General features: G+C 36.5%; 2 protein-coding genes across 3 annotated transcripts in view; both read right to left on the bottom strand.

The window, feature by feature from the left end:
• The window catches only part of prkcab (protein kinase C, alpha, b), a 624,299-nt gene that overhangs the window by 89,708 nt on the left and 509,782 nt on the right, over nt 1-24,809 (bottom strand). The gene's annotated exons all lie outside the window — the stretch shown is intronic.
• Nucleotides 1,440-24,781, bottom strand: rac1b (Rac family small GTPase 1b). Of its 2 annotated transcripts, XM_087242964.1 has the most exons (7): nt 24,539-24,781; nt 16,664-18,772; nt 16,438-16,602; nt 14,714-15,348; nt 10,315-10,377; nt 10,018-10,177; nt 1,440-5,669 (listed from the first exon to the last, which is right to left on the bottom strand). In XM_087242964.1, exons 4-7 carry the CDS (start codon nt 14,804-14,806, stop codon nt 5,539-5,541), a joined length of 447 nt encoding a protein of 148 aa, XP_087099090.1. In that variant the 5' UTR covers nt 14,807-15,348; nt 16,438-16,602; nt 16,664-18,772; nt 24,539-24,781; the 3' UTR covers nt 1,440-5,538.

Genomic DNA, 24,809 nt, shown 5'->3' with positions numbered 1-24,809 from the left:
AGGAGGGGGGACAAGCGTGCTTTGGCTCGGTTCGAGGCAACTGTACCTAGTGTGAGTACAGCCTAAGTACTTTCCAGGCCTTGAATTTCGTATGTCTTTTAGGAAGTGTAAAACGTTGTGCAGTCGATGTGTTTAAATCCAAAGAAACAGATTATTTCTATTCTATGCTTTCAGGAGAAGAAAATCTCTTCCCAGAAAACTGGTGGACATTATCAGCACTAACATGGAAACCACTGTAGCTCTAATAAACCAGTTTGACTTCAGTGCAAAAAAAAAAAAAAAAAATACACGAGCAATAAAAAAAAATGGAAAACTGGATTCTGTAGTGGTTTAATTAAATCTATGTGACTGGTCCACTGGTTAATCCAATTATCCAATCACAATCTGTTGAGTCACAATTCGGTCATTTCTTTGATATAATAACATTCATAAGATAATTTGTGCATATTTGTTTTAACTCAATAGACCCTTTCACACAGTGATACCGGTAATTATATGTAAAATTTCTGGAACGACTTTACCGGTAATTTAAAAAAAAGTGCTGATCACACAGGCGAGGACGTTACGGAATTTTTCCGGAAAAGAGCATTCACACATCCATTCCAAAATACAGGTACACAAATTCTGATATCATTAACCAGAAATTAGCTCTAAACGGCGGCGCTTGTATTTGTAAACATTTAACTACATCCCAAACTCTGTGGATGGATCAGTATAGTGAACAACTTCGATGAAAACATATAGAGAAACACTTTCGCATGTCATGATGTTCATGATATGTGTGTGTGTGTGTTGGCGCTCGTGGGCTGTTTAATGGGCACACGCAAAGCTTGAAGGTAAACAAACAACGGCTTATAAGCATCTCATCGATAATTAATTACATGGTTGGCATTAAAATGAATATATAAACGTTATCTGACTATCTTCTAGCAGCTAAAGGTGTCTGGAAAAATATTCAAAGGCTTTTATTCTCATAAACCGCACGAACGTGAATGCGTCTGACTGTTGTGACTGGCTAAAGCAGATGTCTCACGTCAGCACGTTCTAGACGTGCACGCGCTTATTACGGCAATCTTCCTTCTGCATTCACACAGCGCAGCATTCCGCAAATTGCCGGTAATGTTACAACTTCTCTTTCCGGAAAATAGCCAGAATGAATTTACCGGTATTTTCAAAAAGGGCCTGTTCACACATACACACCTTTTCAGAAAATTGCCGGTAAAAATGTGTGAAAGGGGCTATTATTGAGTTAATACACTTTAATGTACATTTTAAGATTTCTTGTGAAACATTTCCATCTAGCTTTATGTTACAGGACACCTTAAAATCTGTTGGTAAAAGTGTGGATGGAAACAGCTACTGTCAATAACTTGGTTTTGCAGTGTGTTTCTGTCATTTTAAAACCTTCATACCCAAGCAATAACAAACAAAACAAAACCTTAGAGTTTGATCTAAATTTATTGTAGTTTATTTCCTCTGTGAAAGAAGTGGCATGATGAACGCCCCTAAAAACAGGGTTACAATCCGGCTATTAGTGTGCAGATTTGAAATCGCTCCATTGGGTGACCAGCAATATAAAGCACATCCTGTACTTGTGCCCCAGACAGTTCAAGTATGTCTGCAAAGTGTTTAAGGTCAGAAAACGCTTCACATGATGTGCTGTTTGAATCAGATTTGCTGCCAATTACTTTGACAGTTCCATGTTTTTAGCAAAGTAAGAATAAAATACTAGTTAAAATACGGTAAGCTATAATTAGAATGAACCACATCCGAAAAAAAGATCTACTTCACATGAAAAGTCCTGTAGTGTATGTTCTGACAGTAGTCTGGTGCTTATAAGCAAGTATACAATAAGCAAGTATAAAAAATGTTAAAAAAAGGAAATAAACGTTTCTACAAATGTGTTAAAAAATATATGGCTGTAGAGGGAGTATTAAAAATGCCCTAAGAGCATCGTAGTGTTCATATAATGCCATTTCTTTCTGTTTATATATATATATATATATATATATATTTTTTGTATATTTCAGACAGCCTTTCTTGAGCATATATCAGAGGAGGATGCTAATATTTGAGGACTTATTGAACCAACAAAACAAGAACGTCCTGGCCTTGTTGCACACCTGAAATCAGAAAATATGAACATTTTTATGAAAACAAAATTAAAACCAAACCTTGAATCATGTCGTATTTTTGGTTTTGACAATATAAATGACAATTAAGCCCATTTTTCCAACCTACGTTTCAATAGGTAAAAGCTATATATATATACACACACACACATATATGTGTGTGTGTGTGTATATATATATACATATATATATATATGTATGTGTGTATGTATGTATGTATGTGTATGTGTGTGTGTGTGTGTGTGTGTGTGTGTATAAATACATATATATATATATATATGTCTTGTCTGGTTCTCGAATCTGATAGCCCTGTGATATTCTGCAATATAAGCACTCGTACAGCCTCTTCATCCTTGTGCATTACTCCGCCCACATGACAAGCAGAGGAATAAACTCTACAGTTTGACAAATATTGCAGCTGTTGGACAACATAATGTACCTTTAAGTTTTTTTTTAGGCAAGGATGTAGTTGTTTGGATCCCAACGGTGTAGTTTATTTAAAAATATAAATGCTTTTTTTAAACGTTTATAATTTCGAAGATTCAGCACGTTGGCGGCCATCAGCAGAGCAAAGAAATTAATGGTTGACGTTCAGCCACATAATGGCGACAGAGACCCCATAATAATTCCTCAGCGTAAACTGCAAACTACAGCTGATTAAAACATTATAAAATTGGTGAGCAATATTCTAAATTGATCTCTCTTGTTTGTTGTAGTGCTGTATTTATACTATAGTAATCTGCTAGTGTTTGCTTTGGCTTCTTTCAGGGATAATTATTATGATCTCCCAATTACAACAGAGAAATTCTGGGAAATCTCTAGACTGATGGCATTTCATGCTGTTCAGCCTTTATAATGTTAAAATGTGAGCAAAATCACCTGTTTTGTCATGACTTTAGACATTACACTAGAGAAAGACTAGCTCTAAAGAGAAGTTGGTGAAGTAGCAACTGTTTCTGCTGTTCTGACGTCAGCTGCAGATGTGAATGAACGGCGGAAGAAAGTAGTTCCTCATACAAAAGGGTTTTTAGACTCTCTGTGTTTGATTTTCTTCTTTATACACATGATTATGCCGTCGAACTGTTGTATAAACACAATATCACCCTCGTAGCAGTGCGATATGGGTGTATATCGTCAGTGGTGGGACACTAAGGCACCAGGGCTGGGATGATAAACGATAATATATCGAATTGCGATAAGATTTGTCAATAACATTCATAAGCTCTGGACTTTTTTACTCTATATTGATATATTGAAGAGCCAATCACACAGCAGAAATGTGCAACAATGGGAATCTAAAGTGTGTTGATATTGCCCTACTTTAAGGACAGTCGGGGGGGGGTCTTTTTTCCCCAACGTATCTTTTTTCCTATTTTTCTATGCTACCTCTCGACTGACCCATCTTTCCCTGAAATGTTTTATGTTTGACAAATATTGCAGCTGTTGGACAACAAAACTCTTTTGAGGCTTTTTTAGGTGAGGATGTAGTTTATTTCTAAATATAAATGCCTTTTTTAAACGTTTATGTTTTCGGAGATTTAGCACGTTGGCGGCCATTAGCAGAGCAAAGAAATTGATGGTTGACATTCCGCCACAAGATGGCGACAGAGACCCCATAATAAGTCCTTAGTAGAGAAAAGCTCAGTGTAAATTTCCAACTACAGCTGAACAAATCATTATAAAATTGCTGATATTCTAAATTGATCTTTCTTGTATGTTGTAGTGCTGCATTTATACCATAGTAATCTGCTAGTGTTTGCTTTGGCTTTTTTCGTAGCGATTGTAGCAATAAGTTCGGAGGGGTCCAGGTTCACTGCATGTAATAGGGTCGGAGGGGTCCAGTTTCACTGCATGTAACAGTGTTGTGACAAATACAGGCTCATTATCATATCAGAGATTGGATTTTCTGCAAATCGAAAATATGTTGTGCCATTTAATGGACCCTCTAATTTTTGTGGCTTCAGTCATTGGCTACATTTCCATCCACCTATTTATGCTCATTTTGGAGATGTGCATAAAAAAACGGTTAAAGAAACGCCAAAGTGGCATAAATTTGAAAATGCGCATACAAAAACATGTGCGTAAGTGAGTAGAATAAACTTTTTATTCGATAAGAGAACATGCACATAACCTACGATGGAAACACTTTTGAATCACACAAATTCCAGTATGTGCATTAAAAACGGTCATGTGATTTTGATATAAGAGAATATGTGATGATAAAAATTTGTTAATGGATAAACCAGCAGGCTGAGCACTTTGTAAAACATCTGAAATGTTGTTTTGGTCATTCTAAAATGCCTTAACTGTTTCAGTATTATTATATTATTAATTACCTCCAGAATCAAGAGCGTCTGTGTTTTGCGTCTCACGCCTTAAATCGCGTTCACTGCGTGTCAGGATTGTCTTCTGAGGCATAAATCATTTATTAAATTTAGAAAAGATTGACAAAGCTTCTCCTATCGCAGCAAATTCTGTTTATAGTTTTGATATTTGGCGCCAGCTAGTGAGGAAGTGACGATTTTATTCCCTTTGACTCGGAAATGCAGCTTTATTCGCACGTCTTTTATCGATAATCCAGTTTTGCACATAAAGTTAATTTGCATTTTTGGATGGAAACATAGCTATTATTAGAGTGCTCCTTTAAATCTGGAAGCATTAACAACTTATATTGAAATACAACCGTTATTGTTCAATATGGAAAATACTTATCGTGATATTGCCCTGCCCTAATATACATAGTCAAGAAATAAAGTAAAAGAGATTTAATAGTCATGAAACTGTTTCTAAAAAGCAAAATCCGTTTTTTACAATTCAAGAGTGAAACATGGCCAGGACGTTCATGTTCATTACAGAATAAACTCCCTAAACAAATGGCAAATAGTGTGCAGAGACATAATGAAGACCGATAAACATCAGTTCAGACTCTTCATCCTTCCATTAACAGAACCGCATGTTTCAGAAACAGGCATGAGATAGAAGCCTTCACTGAAAACTCACCGGCTTCAACCGTTAGCTCTAGTTCGCCAAATGATCGCTGCCCTTTAGGGGTTACAAATCAGTACGCGTGATGCTGCCCCACCCTAATGTAGTGCTGTTTGGCAAGATCTTCATTCCTTTCAAACAAAGACTATAAACAAACATTGTGGGTTCTCAATGGAAGGAACCAACTTCAAGAACTGAACGTTAACATCCAATAGTCAAAGGCCGCAGGTCGTCCTGTAGTGTCGGTCGTTGGGGATAATTCTTACTACTTCTATCGATAATATTGATAACATTTGTTTGTGAAGGTATAAAGTTGTACTGGTATAATTACAGTGAGGGAAGTGAAAAAGGAAACCGCAGTGTCGTTTCTCACTTCTCCTCTTAGGAATACAGTTTGGATTACAGCGGCGTTTCCTCAAGACTACAGCAGGGAGCATTTCCTCTTCCTCTTCTTGACGGGTGGAGGGCACAGGACGGCCCGGATGGCCTCATCAAACACCGTCTTCAGGCCACGCTGTGTGAGTGCCGAGCATTCCAGATACTTCACTGCCCCTGAACACAAACAAACAAACAAACAAACAAACATCAAGACCCTTATACATCAGACTTGCCTGATGTGGGTTTCCTAACAGTAAACCAACTATTTTCTAATGCAAGCTAAAGGACAGCGCATCTTCACTTTGCTCTCCCATGTTAATAAAGCCTGCTCTGAAGACTGTTATCATGGTATATGCAGGAATACAAAAGAAAATTTCAATAGCCTTTTAGGACTTTTTAAAGACATCCTCAGAATATTTTAAGACTTCAAGTTCTAATCAGTATCAAACCTTTAACTTAAAAAACAGATGCTAATAAACAGTAGTTAAATAAATGAATGGAGCACAACCGTGCAACAGAACTCCGATAAGCTTGGAAGAAACAAACCCTGAAAGAATAAATTTTGTGGTTGTTTTCAGCGATAGCTTTCAGCCACTGTTTAAACTTGTCTTTCTCCAACCAGGAGTACGCAAACTTGCTTTATCCCATTTTGCCGTCTGTTTTGCTCTATGCAGGGCCGGAGCAAGCTGAACTGCCGCTATAGGCAGAGGACGATCACGCCACCCTCAACCCCAATGTGTGAAAATGAAAGTAACCGGTTATAAAAATGAAGTGAGGTGTCGCGGACCTCTATTATGCCGCCCTATGCGCGGATATAACTGAGGACGCGCGGGTGCTGAGGGAGGGAGGTGTCGTCGACGCTGCTCTCTCTATTCTGCCGCCCCATGCGCGCATATAACTGAGGACACGCGGGTGCTAATGGAGGTGTCGCTGTCGCTGCCCTCTCTATTCTGTCGCCTATGCGCGAATATATCTAAGGACGCGGGTGGTAAGGGAGGTGTCGCGGACATAACAGAGGGCGCGGGTGGTGAGGGGGGTGTTGCGGATGCCGCCCTCTCTATACTGCCGCCAAAGGCGGCTGCCTAGGTCGCCTCTATGGACGTGCAGGCCCCGGCCCTGGCTCTATGGCAGGGCTATTCAATTAATTTGTCATGAGGGCCAGCTCATCTAAAGCATCTCAAATGAGGGGCCGGAGAGATACGACTTGCAATATAAGTGATGACACAACAGCATATAAGAGCTCATATGCTGTATTTTTGCTCTTGACACCCACTTTGGCTTTTCCTACAGTAAAATGTTAATATGTTGTATTTTGAAACTACATAACATCACTGCATTGTACAATGTGGCTTTTACAAACATATTCAAAGAATAACAATAGCAGTGCATTGCTTAAGTAGGCTTCTTCTACATTCAGACACATTCATATGTTATGTTTTGAACTGCATAATTATGAATGCAACAATTTTAAATTTTGGTTGTACGATCATATAATCTGAAGAATAATCATGGTTTCACGGTTATCACGTCTATGGTAAATTTAAGCTTTATTAGCTAAGTATTTAAATGAACGGTTGTTATCATCTGCGTTCAAACATATATAATCATTTTAATAATTTTTAATAATTCCTCTAACATATCTTTTGTTCACATTGCACTGAAAGCCAAGCACAACTCTTACTGTGAGATGTTTTCTACTCGGTGCATCTGAAGGGCCAGAGCGCACCGCCCCACTTGCGCACGCATATTGGCATTTATTCTAATATTGGAAATAACGAACTTGCGTGCGGAAAAGACGTGATATGTGAACGGCGCGCTGCTTTAGTTAAAGAGCCCCTATTGTGGGTTTTCGAAAATGAGCTTCCATGTAGTGTGTAACAGATCTAAGTGAAGTGAAATATCCAGCTAAGGCTTAAATCTGAAAGTGGAGAGTCGACTCAGTGTTTAGAATGAATCGTCTTCATAACGAGTCTTTAGCCGTTTCGGCGTGACGTGACTACGAAACATTATTGTTATGGGCGCAAACCCGGGAAAATTTAAACCTGCGCCCCGCCCACTAACACAGCCACGAAGACGAACAGATCCTGAAGTCATGAGTCAAGAAGACGCTGTGCTTACCTGGATATTATTGGTGTGAGTGTGAAATAATTAACTTATCAATAAGACAATCTTATGTTCCAAGTGCCTGGAAGTCAGCAGTAATAACACCCATATTTAAGACTGGAGATCCTACTAATCTGGTAAATTATAGGCCTATCAGTATTTTACCAATTGCCTCTAAAGTAATTGAAAAGGTTGTTTGTAATCAGCTGGTAGAGCATTTAAATTTAGATACATTTCCATTACACACTATGCAGTTTGGATTTAGAGCATGTCATTCTACGGAGACAGCAAACTGTTACTTTATTGAACAAATTAAATCCAGTCTAGATAGGGGTGGAGTTGTTGGGGTGGTCTTTCTTGATTTTAAAAAGGCCTTTGATAATGTTAACCACAACATACTTTTATCTCAATTATCAAGGTTTCATTTTTCTGTTAACGCATTATCATGGATGGAGTCATATTTAAAATCAAGAAAGCAATGTACAAGAATTAATGGTGCATGCTCACCATACATCAATTGTAATTTTGGAGTTCCACAAGGATCAATTCTTGGACCAATTTTGTTTAGTTTATACATTAATGATCTGCCTACAGTGTGTCCAGAAGTTCAGGTTCAAATGTATGCAGACGACACGGTAGTATATACTCACGCTAAAACCAAAGAACATGCTGCTGCACTCAAAAAGGTTTCAGATTGGTTATATCGTTCATGTCTTAACCTCAATGTAAGTAAAACTGTGGGAATGTTTTTTTTCAATAAAGAAAAATGAGGAGCATTGCTCAGATATTTTAGTTAATGGAGAAGTAATAAATATTGTTGATCATTTTAAATATTTAGGTATAATTATTGACTCCAATTTAAATTTTAAAAAACACATTAAGAAGGTTTCCAAAAGTGCTAGAGCAAGCCTGAGGATCTATAGAAACATTAGGCATCAGTTACCTATGGCTGCTTTTTATGAATACAATGATTTTACCTCATTTATCTTATTGTGCTACAAGCTGGTCGCTTAAGAACATTACAACTTTAAAACCATTGTATGTTATATATAAACAAACTGTTAAAATTTTAGCTAAAAAGCCAAGGAGCTATCATCATTGCAACTGTATTGCACAACAAAAATTACTAACATTTGACAGTTTCTTATTTTATGCTGATGTGTGTTTAATGTATAAAATATTTCATGATCTTGCACCACCACCCCTCAAACAATGTGTGATTGTCGGCAAGGACAATATAAGAGACTAGGTCATCTGTTAGAGGTGATTGTTCAGTTAAACTTAAGAGAACTGCTTTTGGACAATCAGTTTTTTCAGTTAAAGCAGCAGAAAGATGGAATAAAATACCAGTGTATATCAGAGAGAGCAGCACTTTTAATAATTTTAAAACTGTTCTTAAAATCTGGCTAAAACAAAATCAAATATGCAGCCACTGATTTGATTTCATTTTATTGACAATGATGTATTGTATTTATTGTACTGTAAGTGTATATTGTATTTGTTATAAGTGTTAAATTTGTTACTTCCTGCCCAGGGACTACAGATGTAAATTAGCTTTATAGCTAACTCTGGCACAACATGTCATGTTGTACATTGTCCCTGTATAAATAAATAAAGTAAATAAATGAAAAAAAAAATTTAAAAAAATTGATTGTGAGAATGGGCAGACAATACAACAGGGGTGCATGCAAAACAAGACCAGTTTATTAGGCACAAAGGCAGCCTGCTACACGCAGAGCAGAGTACAGGTAAGCCCTGAGAACATATAACACTTCACGCAAGAGGTGCCACAGCAATAATTGCAAATAGAAATGATTTAAGTTGCAGCTGAGAAGGGAGAAAAGCTTGGTCACAGAAATCAGCACTCAGCTGTGCATCTAGCTCCGCCTTTGCTACCCTTAGTACCCTTTGCAAGGGGTGCCGAAAAAGTGGTACGGTACGGTTCGCTTTTAGGTACTCTTAGACAGTGGTAAAAAAGTGTACTGAATCGTATCACTCAGTGGAAGTTTTTTCCACTTTCACACCTAAGAAATGTTCAATGGTGATGAGCTGTGTTAGCGTGAAAAATGACTCACTGACGTTAGATGGAGCTTAACCCTTGTGTACTGTTCTAATTTACTACCCTTTCGTTATTTTCATTTCATTTCATTTCAACATGCTAATCGAGTTACTAGCATGATGCTAACATAATTAGCATATCGCTAACATGATGCTAATTTTGTTAGCATCATGCTAACAACATGCTAATCGAGTTACAGCATATAGTCATGCACTCTTGAATGTTGGTGGTTTTCCCACTTGGGAAGAAACGTGTATTTTTACTGTATTCTCTTACAGTTATAACTGCCTCTTTGAGGGCAGCCGTAATGCTTAAAATGGCCCCCAATGAAAATAAGATTTAAATTTTAGATCCACCTACCGATCTCTTTGGCCATGGCCAGGCCCTGAGGGTAGGTGATGGGAGTGAGCTTCTTCTCCTTCAGCTTCTCAATGGTGTCCTTGTCGTCTCTCAGATCAAGCTTGGTTCCCACCAGGATGATGGGAGTGGTTTGACAGTGATGTCTCACTTCTGGATACCACTAAACACACGAGGCAACATGTCCCATTGTTAAAACATCCAGCACTGCACTGAACGTCAAGCTGTTAATCAAAAAAACGAAAGCTCCAATGCCTGATGTTTATTCTACCGCCTGCTATGGGGATGAAAAGAACTCACCTTTGCACGGACGTTCTCGAAAGAGGCAGGACTCACGAGAGAGAAGCAGATGAGGAACACGTCCTGTGAGAGAAAAGCATTCACGTTGAACTACTGAGCAATGGCAGCGTTTCCACATTTAAGGCTGATTTATACTTCTGCGTCAAACGCCGGCGTATGCTACGGTGCTGACGCATAGCCCTTCGCCGTGGCTGTCGGCGTTGCTGACGTGCACCACTCCAAAAATGTAACTACACGTTGCAACGACGCGTAGCGCAAGCTCTGTGATTGGTCGGCTTGGTATCGCTGAAGAGTCTGGGCGGGACAGAGAGCCATGCGAATGGCGAGCCCGATGGAGCGACTGTTTACAAGTGTGGAGTCCCGTTGAGGAGCTCTGGATGGAAAGTTTTGTTTTGTGTTTACCTCATAGTTAAAGTTGTTGCACGTCCGCCGGTTCCTGCCTCAAAATGAGCGAGTTTGAGCCACTTGTACATTCAGGAAGCGTTCAGGAAAAACAAAACACCAGCGAAGAAACTTGACACAGAGGAACATTAACACCTCACTGCCAACTAGCGTTTCGGAAGTGTTAATGCAGACCAACAGAGACAGCGCGGAGAAGTATAAATGCACAGCTACATGCATTGCGTGCACCGTGGGTTACGCTGGTCACTTGACGCAGAAGTATAAACCAGGCTTTAGGGTATTAAAAGGGTTTTCTCTCACTTCTACTTGCTTAGACAGCATTAATGCATTGTGTATAGCTGCACAATTAATCGCTAAAAGATCGGGATCTTGATTCAAACACCCACGCAATCTTAATTATAAATGACTGTGACTTGCTTATGTTCACTAATCCTTCAATGTGGTGCATTCAAATCTGCATTTGACTGAGAAAGATTCAGTCTTTAGTCTTTTCAACCAGTAAATGGTTAATCTGGTAATGAAATATGGTCTTTGTGAGTTATTGAATTATTCATTGAAAATAAATAATATAAACAGACTAAATAATAACTAATATAAAGATGTGTTTAATTATACATTTCACATTATCAGCAAGCGTAGCGTATTTTCACATGCTGCACTTTATAACGGAGTATTGAATATTTTATTATTGAATTGTATTTATTCGGCCGGTTATTTCTTGACTTTATTTTTATTTAAAATAAATTAATTAATTAATAAAAAAATAAAAATAAAAAAAAATAAAAATCACAGGTTCTAGAACAGGGATGTCAAACTCAATTCCTAAAGGACTGCAGCCCTGCACAATAGGGTATATGCTGAAGCATGCTAATAGGACTTTTAATTTGCCAGTAACCTGGGTTATTCGTTTCTGGCGAACTGTATGCCATTGCAAAATCGGCGCGTTTAAGGTCTGTTTTCTTTAAAAATCTGCAATCTCCACTGGCTGAGTGATATCCGATATAAAGTGGGACTCAGATTGTACAAGAAGCACTGCAGTAAATTACATTTTCTCCGCCATGTCTTTATAACATGAGCATTTATTTTACCCCAGTATATTCAATGGAGCTTCTGCACTAACCTGCTGATTCTGACGGGCGCGTGCGAGCAAACGGCTTTTTGTCTGGTTATACGCTTGAGCAACTAAATGGATGCCAAAGTCTGTTTAACTGATTGTATTTGAATTACATTACAACATCGATGCTTTAAAAGGAACCATATAAAATGGAAAAATAAAAAAATAAATCACAATAACAGGTCACCGGAAGTGTATCAGCATGGGAAACACATTAGCTCGGCATATACCCCATTAAGTTCCAACCCTGTTTCAACACACTTACCTGTAAGTTTCAAACAAGCCTGAAGCACTCAATTAGTTTGATCAGGTGTGTTTAATCAGGGTTGGAATTAAACTGTGCAGGGCTGCGGCCCTCTAGGAATTAAGTTTGACATCCATGTTCTAGAAGTTATTTTATTAATATAGTTATTTAAACAAAATCCATCACATTAGTCTCCTCTTTGCTTTTTGCTGATCTGAAAAATGGTCCGATCCATGACTTAAAAATCTTAAAGTGAGATTAGTGATCCAATAAACCACCAAAATATTACAACTACTGCAACTATTGTAATGAAATAATATTGTAATGGAAATGTCCACTCTTTGCCTCTCCACTTTACTTCTTAATATTAGTCTAAAAAGCCACAACACTCACAAAGCAGCGCAAATTTTTAAACTCTTCATCTGAAAGCAACACTTGGACCAAATCGATGTTGTATTCCCTGCAAACAGAAGTCTGATTTGTCATGCAATTTCTACATCAACACTACATCCAGCATGACTCTTTATTCTCATGAGCTTCGATGGCTTGGTTCAAAAGACACACTACTACATAGAGACTGGTTTTACTGCTCTGCCAGTAATGCACAAAACATGATGATACTTTGTTTTTAGAAGTGACAGTGCATTTAAAAGACACATATGCTTATATTAAAGGAAGAGATGAGCAAACCGACTTTCCTCATTCCAACAGTCTTAAAATAGTTTGTGAAAGCAAAAGTGGCAACACTTTACAAGAATGTTGCATTAGGTCATACATTTACTAAGATGACAAAAGCAAACATTTAATACAGTATTTGCTCACCTTTGTTAACATTGGTAAGTTGTTCATTGTTAGTTCATCAATAATGTATTAGTAAATGTTGAACTATGACTAATAAATGCCGAACAACAATTGTTCATTCATAATAAATACAACTACTACCATCAACTAATGAAACCTTATTGTAAAATGTGACCGCAAAAGCTTTAGAATAACTCATAATTTTTTAACGTACAAACACATACTCTGTATTTATTGCAGATGTTATTTTAGAACATGAGTCTGATTCCAGCGACGCTCCAGGGACAGACGAGTCTTCGCTGAGGCCATCTTCCAGCCTAAACCACGGCGAATGAAGCTCTGCACAAGACTTTTGGCCAGCGGAGAAATTAAAATGGTCGTGCCCAACTGAGATGAATTGGCTCTTCAGTGTTTGAACTCTCAGTAATGATTAAATCACACTGAACTGAGCTAAACTGAACTGAACTGAACTTAAACACTAAAACCTGAACCACACTGTTCCAGTTACTATGACCATTTATGTGAAGCTGCTTTGACACAATCTACATTGTAAAAGCGCTATACAAATAAAGCTGAATTGAATTGAATTATTGCTTATGCCATGTAGTCGTAACTGTTCATTGTTCGCAGAGACACTGCTGTGATGAAAAATTTGTCCGACTGAATGTCCAATATTGTACAATGGATGACTGCTAATTTTTTAAAGTTGAATAAAGAGAAAACTGAAATTCTTAGTGTGGGCAAAAAACCTGAGCGAGAGAGGATTGAAGCAGAATTGTGTTCTTTAGGTTTACAATCCAAAAAAGAATTAAAGAACCTGGGTGTTATTTTCGATTGTGATTTTAATTTTGACTCTCAAATTAATCAAGTTACAAAAACTTGTTTTTATCATTTAAGAAATGTTGCCAAAATTCGTTCTTTCCTATCTTTTGATGATGCCAAGAAATTAATTCATGCTTTTATTTTCTCTCGGTTTGATTATTGCAATGCTATTTATACTGGTTTACCTAAGGGTTCTATAATGAAGATGCAACTGATACAAAATGCAGCAGCCAGAGTTTTAATGAAATTAAAGAAACGAGAGATGATTAATAGAATTACACTGGCTACCTGCGCACCAAAGAATAGATTTTAAGATTATTTTATTGGTTTATAAAGCACTTCACAACATGACACCTTCCTACATTTCCGACTGTTTATCAAAATATAATCCAAACCGTTTGCTACGCTCTTCTAGCGCTAGACTTTTAGAATTTTACTCTGTAAACCTGATGTGATCTGGCGGCACTTCTTTTAGCCATTATGCTCCAAAAATTTGGAACCGTCTCCCTCTTGAAGTGAAAGAATCCCCAAGTATTCATGTTTTTAAAAAGCGTCTTAAGACACATCTTTTTAAAATTGCGTATGAATACACAAGTTTGTAAGGTGTACGCATTTTATCTATATTGTTGTAGGTTTATGTGTGTATGTATGGTGTGTGCTTGCATATGTAAGGACTTTTGTGTGTGTGATCATGTGGATATATGCTTGTATTTTGTGTACATGAATGCTTTTATCCGAGTATATGTGACAAGATTGTGTGGTCTATTTTAATGCTTTTTTGTTGTTGTTGTTTGTGAGGCACTTTGAGTTGCATGTATGTTGGAAAAGTGCTATACAAATAAAATGTATTATTATATTTTTTTTTTAAGATGATATACTTTGTTACATGAAGTTATTTCATTTGTAAGACATGGCATTTTACTTTGCAAAAACGTTGTTAATAAATGTTTGGTTAGAAACACATTGGTTGGTAGCAAAGATAAAAAAAAGTCATGTCTGCAGGTTTGTGCTCTCACCGTCTGAGGGTACGAGAGAGGGCGAAGTCTGTCGTAATCCTCCTGTCCTGCTGTATCCCACAGGCCCAGATTCACCGGTTTCCCATCCACCATCACATTCGCAGAATAATTATCAAATCTGTGATTTGAAAGGCAAAGCAAGTCTCAGCATTAATCAGCGTTTTAACACCATGGCAGCTTCCTTTGCTATTTTTATGGAGAGAAACAACTTAAAATACTAAAAGAAAAAGAGCACTAGAACTAGAACAGCTGTGTTAAACTATATAAACAGAGCCTAAATAAAACAAACTGAAACATTCAAGGTGTAAAGGATTTTTTTTTAATTCAATACTATTTAAATCTTCACATTAAATAGGGTTTCTGCAAGTTTCATGAAGTCAAATTTAAGACTTTTAAATATCTTTTTTAATTATTTTATTATAATTAAATGTACGACTCATATTGGGATTAACACTATAAAGAACTTTTTTCTAAAGGAAAATAGTTTTACTATTATCAATTAAACTCTAATTTACTTATTTCTTTTCATATTTTGTGATAATGCATCAAAACAAGCATACTCTTGGTTTCATAGATGCAGTTTTTTCCCAACATAACACTTATTTTACAAAAACTAAATACATGCTCAACTGTCTCTCCAGGGGTCCGTTCTTCGTATGTGGATTACTCAGTTACCTGGATTTGGATATTGACGATTTGACACGATCCAGGATCGTTTCGTTCTTCAAAGCTGATCCGAGAATTGTTGTCATAGCAACAGTTCTGCTAGGTCAAACCTGATCGGGAGCAGGTTCAATTCATATAAACAGGATTAGATCGGCTTAGTTCAAGCAAAGATAATACAGAAAGTATGTTCCGAATTTTGATATTTTCTTACAGTAGTAGTTATATACACTTGGGAAAATGGTAAATATTTTTTAACTATATATATATAAACTTATAGTCATTAATAAAATAAATAAAGTTATACATATTAATAAAACTTATGCAATCTGCACCCTCGAAATGAAAGTACAAAGACTGCCACCTGGTGGTGCAAAGAGAAAACTTATTGATATGAACTTTTTAGATCGCTTTAGAACAAATTGTGTGTAATAGAAATGCACAATATGTGACTTTTTTTTTTAAAGCAATAATACATTTATGCAGTCATAAACATGTTTTGATAGTTAATATCCCAGTGATTTGATGCTTCACAAAAGTTGCAGACGCCTTTATCAATATGAAAATGCTGTTGTAAACAACCAGTTATTCTTTACACCGATTAAAAAACGACTACTATAATAAAGAAAATGTTTTCTAAATGTAGAACTAAATACATTGATATGCATTGAAATACATGATGAATACTCTTGACACATGAAAGTGTAAAGCCTGCCGCTCATAACAAATGTGGAAGGTTATTGCGTGTCATATTTAACACACCGTTTACTGCTAATTTGATGTAATTTTGCTCACATGGATAATTGAATATTAATCAGATGATGTCATTACGCTGCTGTGCCGTCAGCCAATCGTTGCATTGCTAATCATGATTTCGAGGATGGATAGATCTGTCCTTCACAACACACGCAGCGATCTCAGATCCGTTTATCCAGACATTCTAATCTGATTCACGAACTTGTTTGAAGAACCAAATTAGCGAGAGATCAGTTATCAAGATTAAAAGATCCAGGATCTGCCAAATCATCTCAGATCATTTAAGCGAGGTACAAAGAACGGACCCCAGATCAGTGTCCTCACCATAATAAATAGACAACTTTTTAATGAATGATATTATAAGGAAGATAACTAAACTACATTGGTAAATAGAGTTAAAAGTTAAACTACTTGTTAAAAGTTCTATTGAGATGGTTTGCTGGTGATTGGATGATCTAAGCATGAAAGACCTGTTTTAAAATTAAGACCTGTTTAAAATTTTTTTTTTTTTTGATTTAAGACCCACAATACAATATTTCGGTAAATGTAACTGTGCGTTCACACCAAAAGCAGTGAGAGCACCCAAGGTCGCTCTGGCTGCCCTGGTGACAACGCTGTCTGCTTTCAGCCCCGGCGGTGAGAGCGTCAACACTCGCTACATTGATCTCGTATTTAAAGGGGCCGTTGTAGCATATCAGTTACATTCCTGCATAAAACATGCTTCCTAGAGTGAAAATGTTGCGCACTTCTTATCAAATTTTTATTAAAATACATATATATAACATTAATGCACATCAGTAACTCGCTAGTAACTTATTTAATGCATGTTCCTGTAAGAAAACATTGTAAATAATTGAAAATCCGGCGACCGCAATAATCAAACCCTTGGGAACAACTGTGGTTGTAACCAAAGTTTACAGGTCTGTGTTCTCTCAACTCCTCACAAGCGGTGGACTTCTTCATTCTGATTGCTTGCCGCCAAACCGCGTCATAGCTCATTACCATAAAGTTAACTTAATTTCAACTCACCTCAACGCTCACACTGGCGAAGAGGCCTCGCGCTGCTCAATCGTTTTTTTATTTTTATTTATATAGCTATTTTCAAAGTATATCAGCTTCTTTAAAATCTAATTTTCTCCCAAAAGATATCTATAAAACATTTGTAAAAATGGGTTTAAACTAAAAAGCTCAACTTAATAAACATGTTTATGACATAAAGAGCAAAAAAAAAAAAAATAGTAGTATCATCATAAAATGGCTTTTTCAGCTATGGGTATACACACTGACTTTAAATAAAGGGTTATACTGGCTCTGTGCTGATACAGGGCTTGAAATTAACCTTTTTGCTTGGTAGCACCGGTGCACCTAACTTTAAAAATTTAGGCGCATCAGCCAAAATTTAGTCACACCACCAATAATGAGCACCGTTACTACAAGTTTTATACAAACAGATTTATTGTATTTGACATCAACACTAATCAAACTAACAAGCAAAAAAATAATAATATAAATATGCGTGCGTGAGGAAAATATGTCTCAACGAAATCCCGTTATCACAAGAAAATAGATTTTTATAACAGAACTGAGTGACCAAAGCATACACGGAGCGCTCACCGGCCCTGCACGCACTGCTTGAATGAATCTGTTAACGGTATAACGTTAACTGTGCTGTTCTCACAAGTGCTGTCTGATATTGCACTGATGCTTTTGACACATATTGTACCTTATTATATGCAAACGTCATGTTAATAGCCATACTGGTCTTTTCATGAGTAAGTTAGCGATATTAATTTACTCAGTGTAAGCCCGTTTGCGATGGTGTACGTGATGTTCAATTTGACATATAGCAGCCCCTTGCACGGCAGACAGCATCTGGTGATTATCTGAAGGATTAAACAGAAGCTCTCATGCTAGATGTGGCAAACAGTTACCTGAAAACTCCATCCCACAGACTTTTCATAGCGGACTTGAAGCCAACAGAAGTCTTCTACTCTTGGAAAAGTGTAGATGGTGGATTAACATTCAGCACATGATCACTAGTAAGATGTGTCATTATTTGTAACTAGATGGTTTCTAAAACTAAATCTGTCCGTGTTATCTTCAATCTCATCTTTAGCGCTTTAGTTTTCCGCGGTAGTAGCTCTCTTTGTCATCTGAAGCCAGAAGGCGCTGACTGAGTGATTGACAGCTGATATTAACCAATCATTCGCGTTCAGTGCTAGAGCAGTGGGCCAATAAGAAGAGCGCGAAGCCGGGTCAAGCATTACGGACTTGGATTTGTTTACTGCAGCAAGTTGACATGACAACTGTTTAAAACCATTCCTGAGCGCTGCGTTTCCCGTTCCAAGTGCAAACAAAGAGCTTAGAGATGAATTCTGCGTGAATGTCTCCCGAATCCGCGCATGTGGTGAACATTTTGCAGTAAAAACTGGTCGCACACAACAATTTTAAGCACTCGCAGAAATGCTCCCAAAAATATTTTATGGTCGCATAGATAAAATTTCGGGCGCATATGCGACCAAAATGGTTGCAATTTCGAGCCCTGTGATACTGTCAAAGAAGACTCACACTGTGGGGATGTATTCTCCGGGAAAAGCATTGGTTGTGTAGCTGATCAGCAGACATGTTTTACCCACAGCCCTGGAATGAGAAGGAAAAAGATAAAACAAGTCAAGATGTAAACAAGCCACGCTGCAGGATACTATCAGCAATAAGTGGAAAAACAAGTCTGGTGAAGTGCCCTCTCATCTGACTCCCAATGCAGACCTGAGATTTGATTTGTGCCGTTCACTTCCTCTTAAAACTGAAAGAGGTGCTGGTTTTACTGAGCAAGACTTCAATGTAGATTTAAATGTTTAAGTTTATATGACTTGGCAACCCAGTGAATGAAGAAAATGATTAGAAATTAGAGCTGCACGATTCTGGCTGAAATGAGAATCGCGAAATGAGAATTTTTTTGGCCTAAAATAAAGATCATGATTTTCTCACGATTCTGTAGATATAAAATAAAGGTTAATATGAGTGGGCTATTATTATTGTTATTCTCAAACATGTGGTAAAACAGCAATAGGCTTTGTGTAGCTGTACTGTTGGTTAAAATGCCCAATTTTGTATAGACTTGTAATGGTGGGTTTTGGATACTTTTTGGGCTGGAATCAGTCAGCTACATCTGGCTGTGTGCGCTTTCGATTTCATTTTCACTGCTAAGAGCGGTTCACTTCCCGCGCGGCTTCCAAACGATCACTCTGTGCCACAAACTGAATGTTATTTACAGCTTCATTATCAATTTTATTCACAACATATGAAGGTTTTGTTCACTAAAGTAAACTTCATTCAGAGGCATGCGTGCGCGCGCGCCCTCTCTGTGGTAACAGCTGAAGGTCAGCTCACGTCACGTGTGATTTTGTGGTCGCAAATACATTACATAAAGACAGAAATGACATTTTTGAGGTGAATTATATCTTATAAATACAGCATGTGACTCTTTCAACACCATTTGGAGGTGTCCACGTTGCTGAGCAACGTATGTAAAACAACGTGAAGACTTGTGCGGCCACTTTTTGCTTCTCTCCTGAACTTGAAAATATGATTGACAGAATCGTAGAAATGCTGGATTAAGATTGTCTAGAGCAGGGGTGTCAAACTCAATTCCTGGAGGGCCGAAGCCCTGCACAGTTTAGTTCCAACCCTGCTCCAACACACTTACCTGTAGGTTTCAAACAAGCCTGAAGGACTCAATTAGTTTGATCAGGTGTGTTTAATTAGGGTTGGAACTAAACTGTGCAGAGCTGCGGCCCTTTTGGAACTGAGTTTGACACCTGTGGTCTAGGGGGTCGAATCAAGATCGCGACCTTTTTAAGATTAATTGTGCAGCTCTAATAGAAATCTGTGAATCTTTATACTTGCAGAAAATTAGACATGCTAAAGACAGCAATTTAGTAACAAGTACCAATTCTCACAATTAACTAGGGGATTATTACATGATTATTATTAAGATATCAGATGATTATTTGTACTTTAAAAGTAAGACGCTATATAGGGCTAGGTGATACAGCAAAACAAAATAAAAATAATAAATAAATCAAACAATAATAATGATGATAATAATAATAATATATATATATATATATATATATATATATATATATATATATATATATATATATATATATATATATATATATATCTGTGTGTGTGTGTGTGTGTGTGTGTGTGTGTGTATTAATTTTAAACAATCCATTTAGAATATTAGGATTTAAAAAAAAATTAACCACTTTATTTTAATTTACTAACATTACTAAAGGCCAATTGTTTTTATAGTCAATAAACGAAAAAATTAAACAAAAATATATCGTCTCTTATGCCTTATAATAATGTAAGCATAAGTGTTAAGAGTTAGTTAAACACTTAATCTTAAATAAAATGTTAGTTTCAGTGTGCAATGACAGTAGCCACTTTTTAATAAAACTATAGAGCTTCATACCGAAACTTCATACCAAACTTTTTTAATCATTGTTGACAATGGTTCAGTCAATAAATACTGACTTAATCACCAAGCCCTAATTCCACATACATATCCTACCCAACACCTAAACCTAACTACTACCTTAATAACTTTTAATAAACTGCAAAATTGGAGATTATTGAGGCAAAAGTCACAGTTAATGGTTTATTAATATCAAGAATTGTACTTTAAAATAATGTGAGACAAGCAAATTAAACTGGAAATAAAAAAAATAAAATATTCGAGAAACCTGAAACAAACTGCCGTGATGCACAGCATATCAAATATGAAAAATATATTTAAAAAGTTAACCCTGGAGATACAAATAGGGAAAAAAGAAACCCTGGGAATGACATCAGCCTCTAAGTCTTTTTGTTTGCTTGCTTGCTTGGAAACAAATACGTTTGAACATTTTTTTAAAATAAAAATTACATGTTTGCATGACCAAAAAGTAAGATGAAATTCTAATGCAGCGATGTGCCAAAAAACAAATTTGATTGAGGCTAGCAGCCCAGGAGTAAATATAGCCATGTGTAATTTCTTTATTTATTTAATAATGTGTAAAAAAATAACTAGAAAAACACACTTTAAATATTTAATTGTACAGTATTTTTTTACACTAATTTTTGCTTCGATTTGCATAGTCCTTTATATATCGAATGACAGTATTTAACCTTTAAAAAATCTGCTTCATTTACAATATTTAATTTTAATTAGCTTTTTTGTAGCTCAGCAATAAAACACCCCCACCCTCTCAATCATTCTCACTCTTTCCGTATTAAGATGGCGGGCCAAATCAAAGGTTACAAAGGCCAACTTTGGGCATCTCTGTTCTAAAGATTGTAATGTAAATCAATAAAACCTACATAATAATTACCTAAAATGCTATAAATATCTGTTTGTGTTCTACATCTCCCAATAATATGTCTTAAGAATGTAATGTAATGTATTTTTTATTTAATGCCATGTCAGCAACCAAGGCTATCTTCATGGCAGGAACCTTTCAATAACAAATATACAATTTAAAATCAACAAACAAATGAACACAGAAATTAAATAAGATTTTTAGTGTTGATGCATGATAAAAAAAATTCTAAAATCTTTTCCGGTTTCACTTTGTTAAAAATGCCCTTAAAAGAGTTCATTTCATAAAAAGGTTTTCTGGAATCCGTAAAAGCAGGACAGTCCAGTAAAATGTGTTTTATTATGTCTTAAGATGTAATTAGTTAATTACTTACTAAGATGTTTTATAAATACTTGATAAAAGATGATCCAATCAATCTATTTGTATACAAATCTCTCAAATATTCCGACATATTTTAACAGGATCTTGCTTGAAGAAAAAAGCTGTATCTTTTTGGGTGTGGCATCTTAAAATAATAATGATATTAATGACCAAATGAAAAGTAATTCTTATGTTTACTCTTCAAAACAAATGCTGATTACTTAGAAACATTAGAATTTCATGCATCAAATTCTAAGTATGAAATGTTTAGACTCTGCTTAAAGTGAGTAAACCTGTTACCTTAAAAATAGTAGGTAGATCAACTATGTGCATAATCCCTTTTTAAGTAAAGTCAACTTGTCGCTTTTAAGGCAAAGGGTTTACTCACTTTTAATTAATCACTTTTTACAGTATATGATTTACAGGGTTGAAAAAAGTATAATACATTGAGATTATGACGACAAAATGACTAGTCAAGTATAAAGACACACACACACTTAAAACAGCAGGTGTCATGAAAACTTGAGCAATGCCTGACTCATTAAGTCCATTTTAAAGCATAGATCAAAGTCCAGCTGTGTCCATACCATACATCAGCTGAACATGATGTCATCGAGCTTTGCTAAAACAGTCACAAATTAACACCGTGCTGTTTAATATATGGGTGTTTCCTGATTACAGTGTTGAACTATAATGAAACCGAATGAAAAAGTCTCCAAGGCTGTGTGTGTTGGTGGAGCGTCCTTTGAGCAGGGACATTTGTATTAAGCTGAACTAAATCAGTTTAAATTCAACTCGAACTACACGAGCATTCTAAACTCCAGCATTGGCTAAATGGATGGGGAAATAAGTATTGAACACATCTTTTTTTTTGTTCTGGGAATAATATTTCTAAATAGACATAGAATTGAACCAGACTTTGGTACAAACACAAACAATGCAAACATAAAAAAATAATAATTATAATAATAAAAATCAGAAAATGAGTTGTGTAACAACAATGAAATGACACAAGGAGAAAGTGCTGAACTACTGAAATGTATTTAATTTTAATACCCTCTATCATCCTCCTGCTAATGTAGATGTTGGACTGAAGCAGCCGATATTATTTCACAATGACGAAGGGCAGAGGATTGCTAAATAACAACTGAGAGATTTCAGCTGCTGTCTGGGCTTTCACTGCCTTTCTACACCTTCCGTTCTTTATGTGTTCAATACTTTTTCCCTTCGTCCTTTCATTTTGTTATGCATAACTTAATTTGCAAACCAATATGCTTTCTTTGCATATATGGATTTCTTTGCTTGTTACCAACATCCGGTGAAAATTTCAAGTCAACAGCGCCTTTAGAAAAATGTTTTCTGAGAAAAATGGTGACAAGTTCAAAACCTATTTTCCCTATTTTATACTCGCACATTAAGATTTTCGCATTCTGTAAAACCGTAAAGCAGACCAATACAGATTCATTATCATGACGTACTGTAGAGCTGTAGACCCCCTAGACCAGTGGTCACCAAACTTGTTCCTGGAGGGCCGGTGTCCTGCAGATTTTAGCTCCAACCCTAATCAAACACACCTGAACAAGCTAATAAAGGTCTTACTAGGTATACTTGAGACATCCAGGCAGGTGTGTTGAGGCTAGTTGGAGCTAAACCCTGCAGGGACACCGGCCCTCCAGGACCAGGATTGGTGACCCCTGCCCTAGATGATCTTAATCCAGCATTTCTACGATTCTGTCAATCATATTTTAAAGTTTAGGAGAGAAGCAATGGTGGCCGCACAAGTCTTCACATTGTTTTACATACGTTGCTCAGCAATGTGGACACCTCCAAATAGTGTTGAAGGAGTCACATGCTGTATTTATAAGATATAATTCACCTAAAAAATGTCATTTCTGTCTTTATGTAATGTATTAACGACGACAAAATCGCACGTGACGTGAGCTGCTGAACGTCAGCTGCTACCACAGAAAGCCCGGGCGTGCGCGCCTCTGAATGAAGTCTACTTTAGTGAACAGAACCTGCATATGCTGTGAATAACAAGTAATAAAGTTGTACATAACATTCAGCTTGTGGCACAGAGTGGTTGTTTGGGAACCGCACGGGAAGTATGAACAGCACTTAGCAGTGAAAATATATATATATATATATATATATATATATATATATATATATATATATATATATATATATATATATATATATGTATGTATATGTATGTATGTATGTATGTATATATATATATATATATATATATATATATATATATATATATATATATATATATATGTATGTATATGTATGTATGTATGTATATATATATATATATATATATATATATATATATATATATATATATATATATATATATATATATATGTATGTATGTGTGTATATATATATATATATATATATGAAATGTGATTTTTGTTATATGTAATAATTCTCTTGGGATGGCATTTACAACAGTGTTACATTTCTTATATGGGATTTCACATGCTCTCTGCGACTCTCATGTAAGTTAATGTGCGTGACGTCACATCAGAGGAGAAACGCACACATCCGTGACAACAAAGAAAGCTGTTTAAAGTAAGCTCACAGACACCGACAGAGTAACAAAGTGACAAAAGGTATGTTTAGATTGAGAAAATGTCACCGCAGGGACAGTAAAGTCACTCACCCGTCACCGACGACCACACACTTGATGGCCTGCATGACTTTTACTCGATTTTTGCTCTCCCTCCGCGCGGAACTGATGAAAAAACCCCTCTAACGAGCGACGCCGCTTCAAACAACACCAGTCACAGCTGCACGGTAAGGCGCTTCTCTAAAATAACTTTTCTTCCTCCTCTCATTCCCGCACACAGGAATGAAGTCGAGTAAGAAAGTTTGAAGCCACCACCCAAGACAGGAAACAACTCCTGCAGATTTACAAGCGCACTTCCGCTCAG

Source organism: Danio rerio, chromosome 3 (genome assembly GCF_052040795.2).
Source record: "Danio rerio strain M-AB ecotype USA chromosome 3, GRCz13ab, whole genome shotgun sequence".
Lineage (NCBI taxonomy): Eukaryota > Metazoa > Chordata > Actinopteri > Cypriniformes > Danionidae > Danio > Danio rerio.
This window is presented reverse-complemented; position numbering and strand designations above follow the sequence as displayed.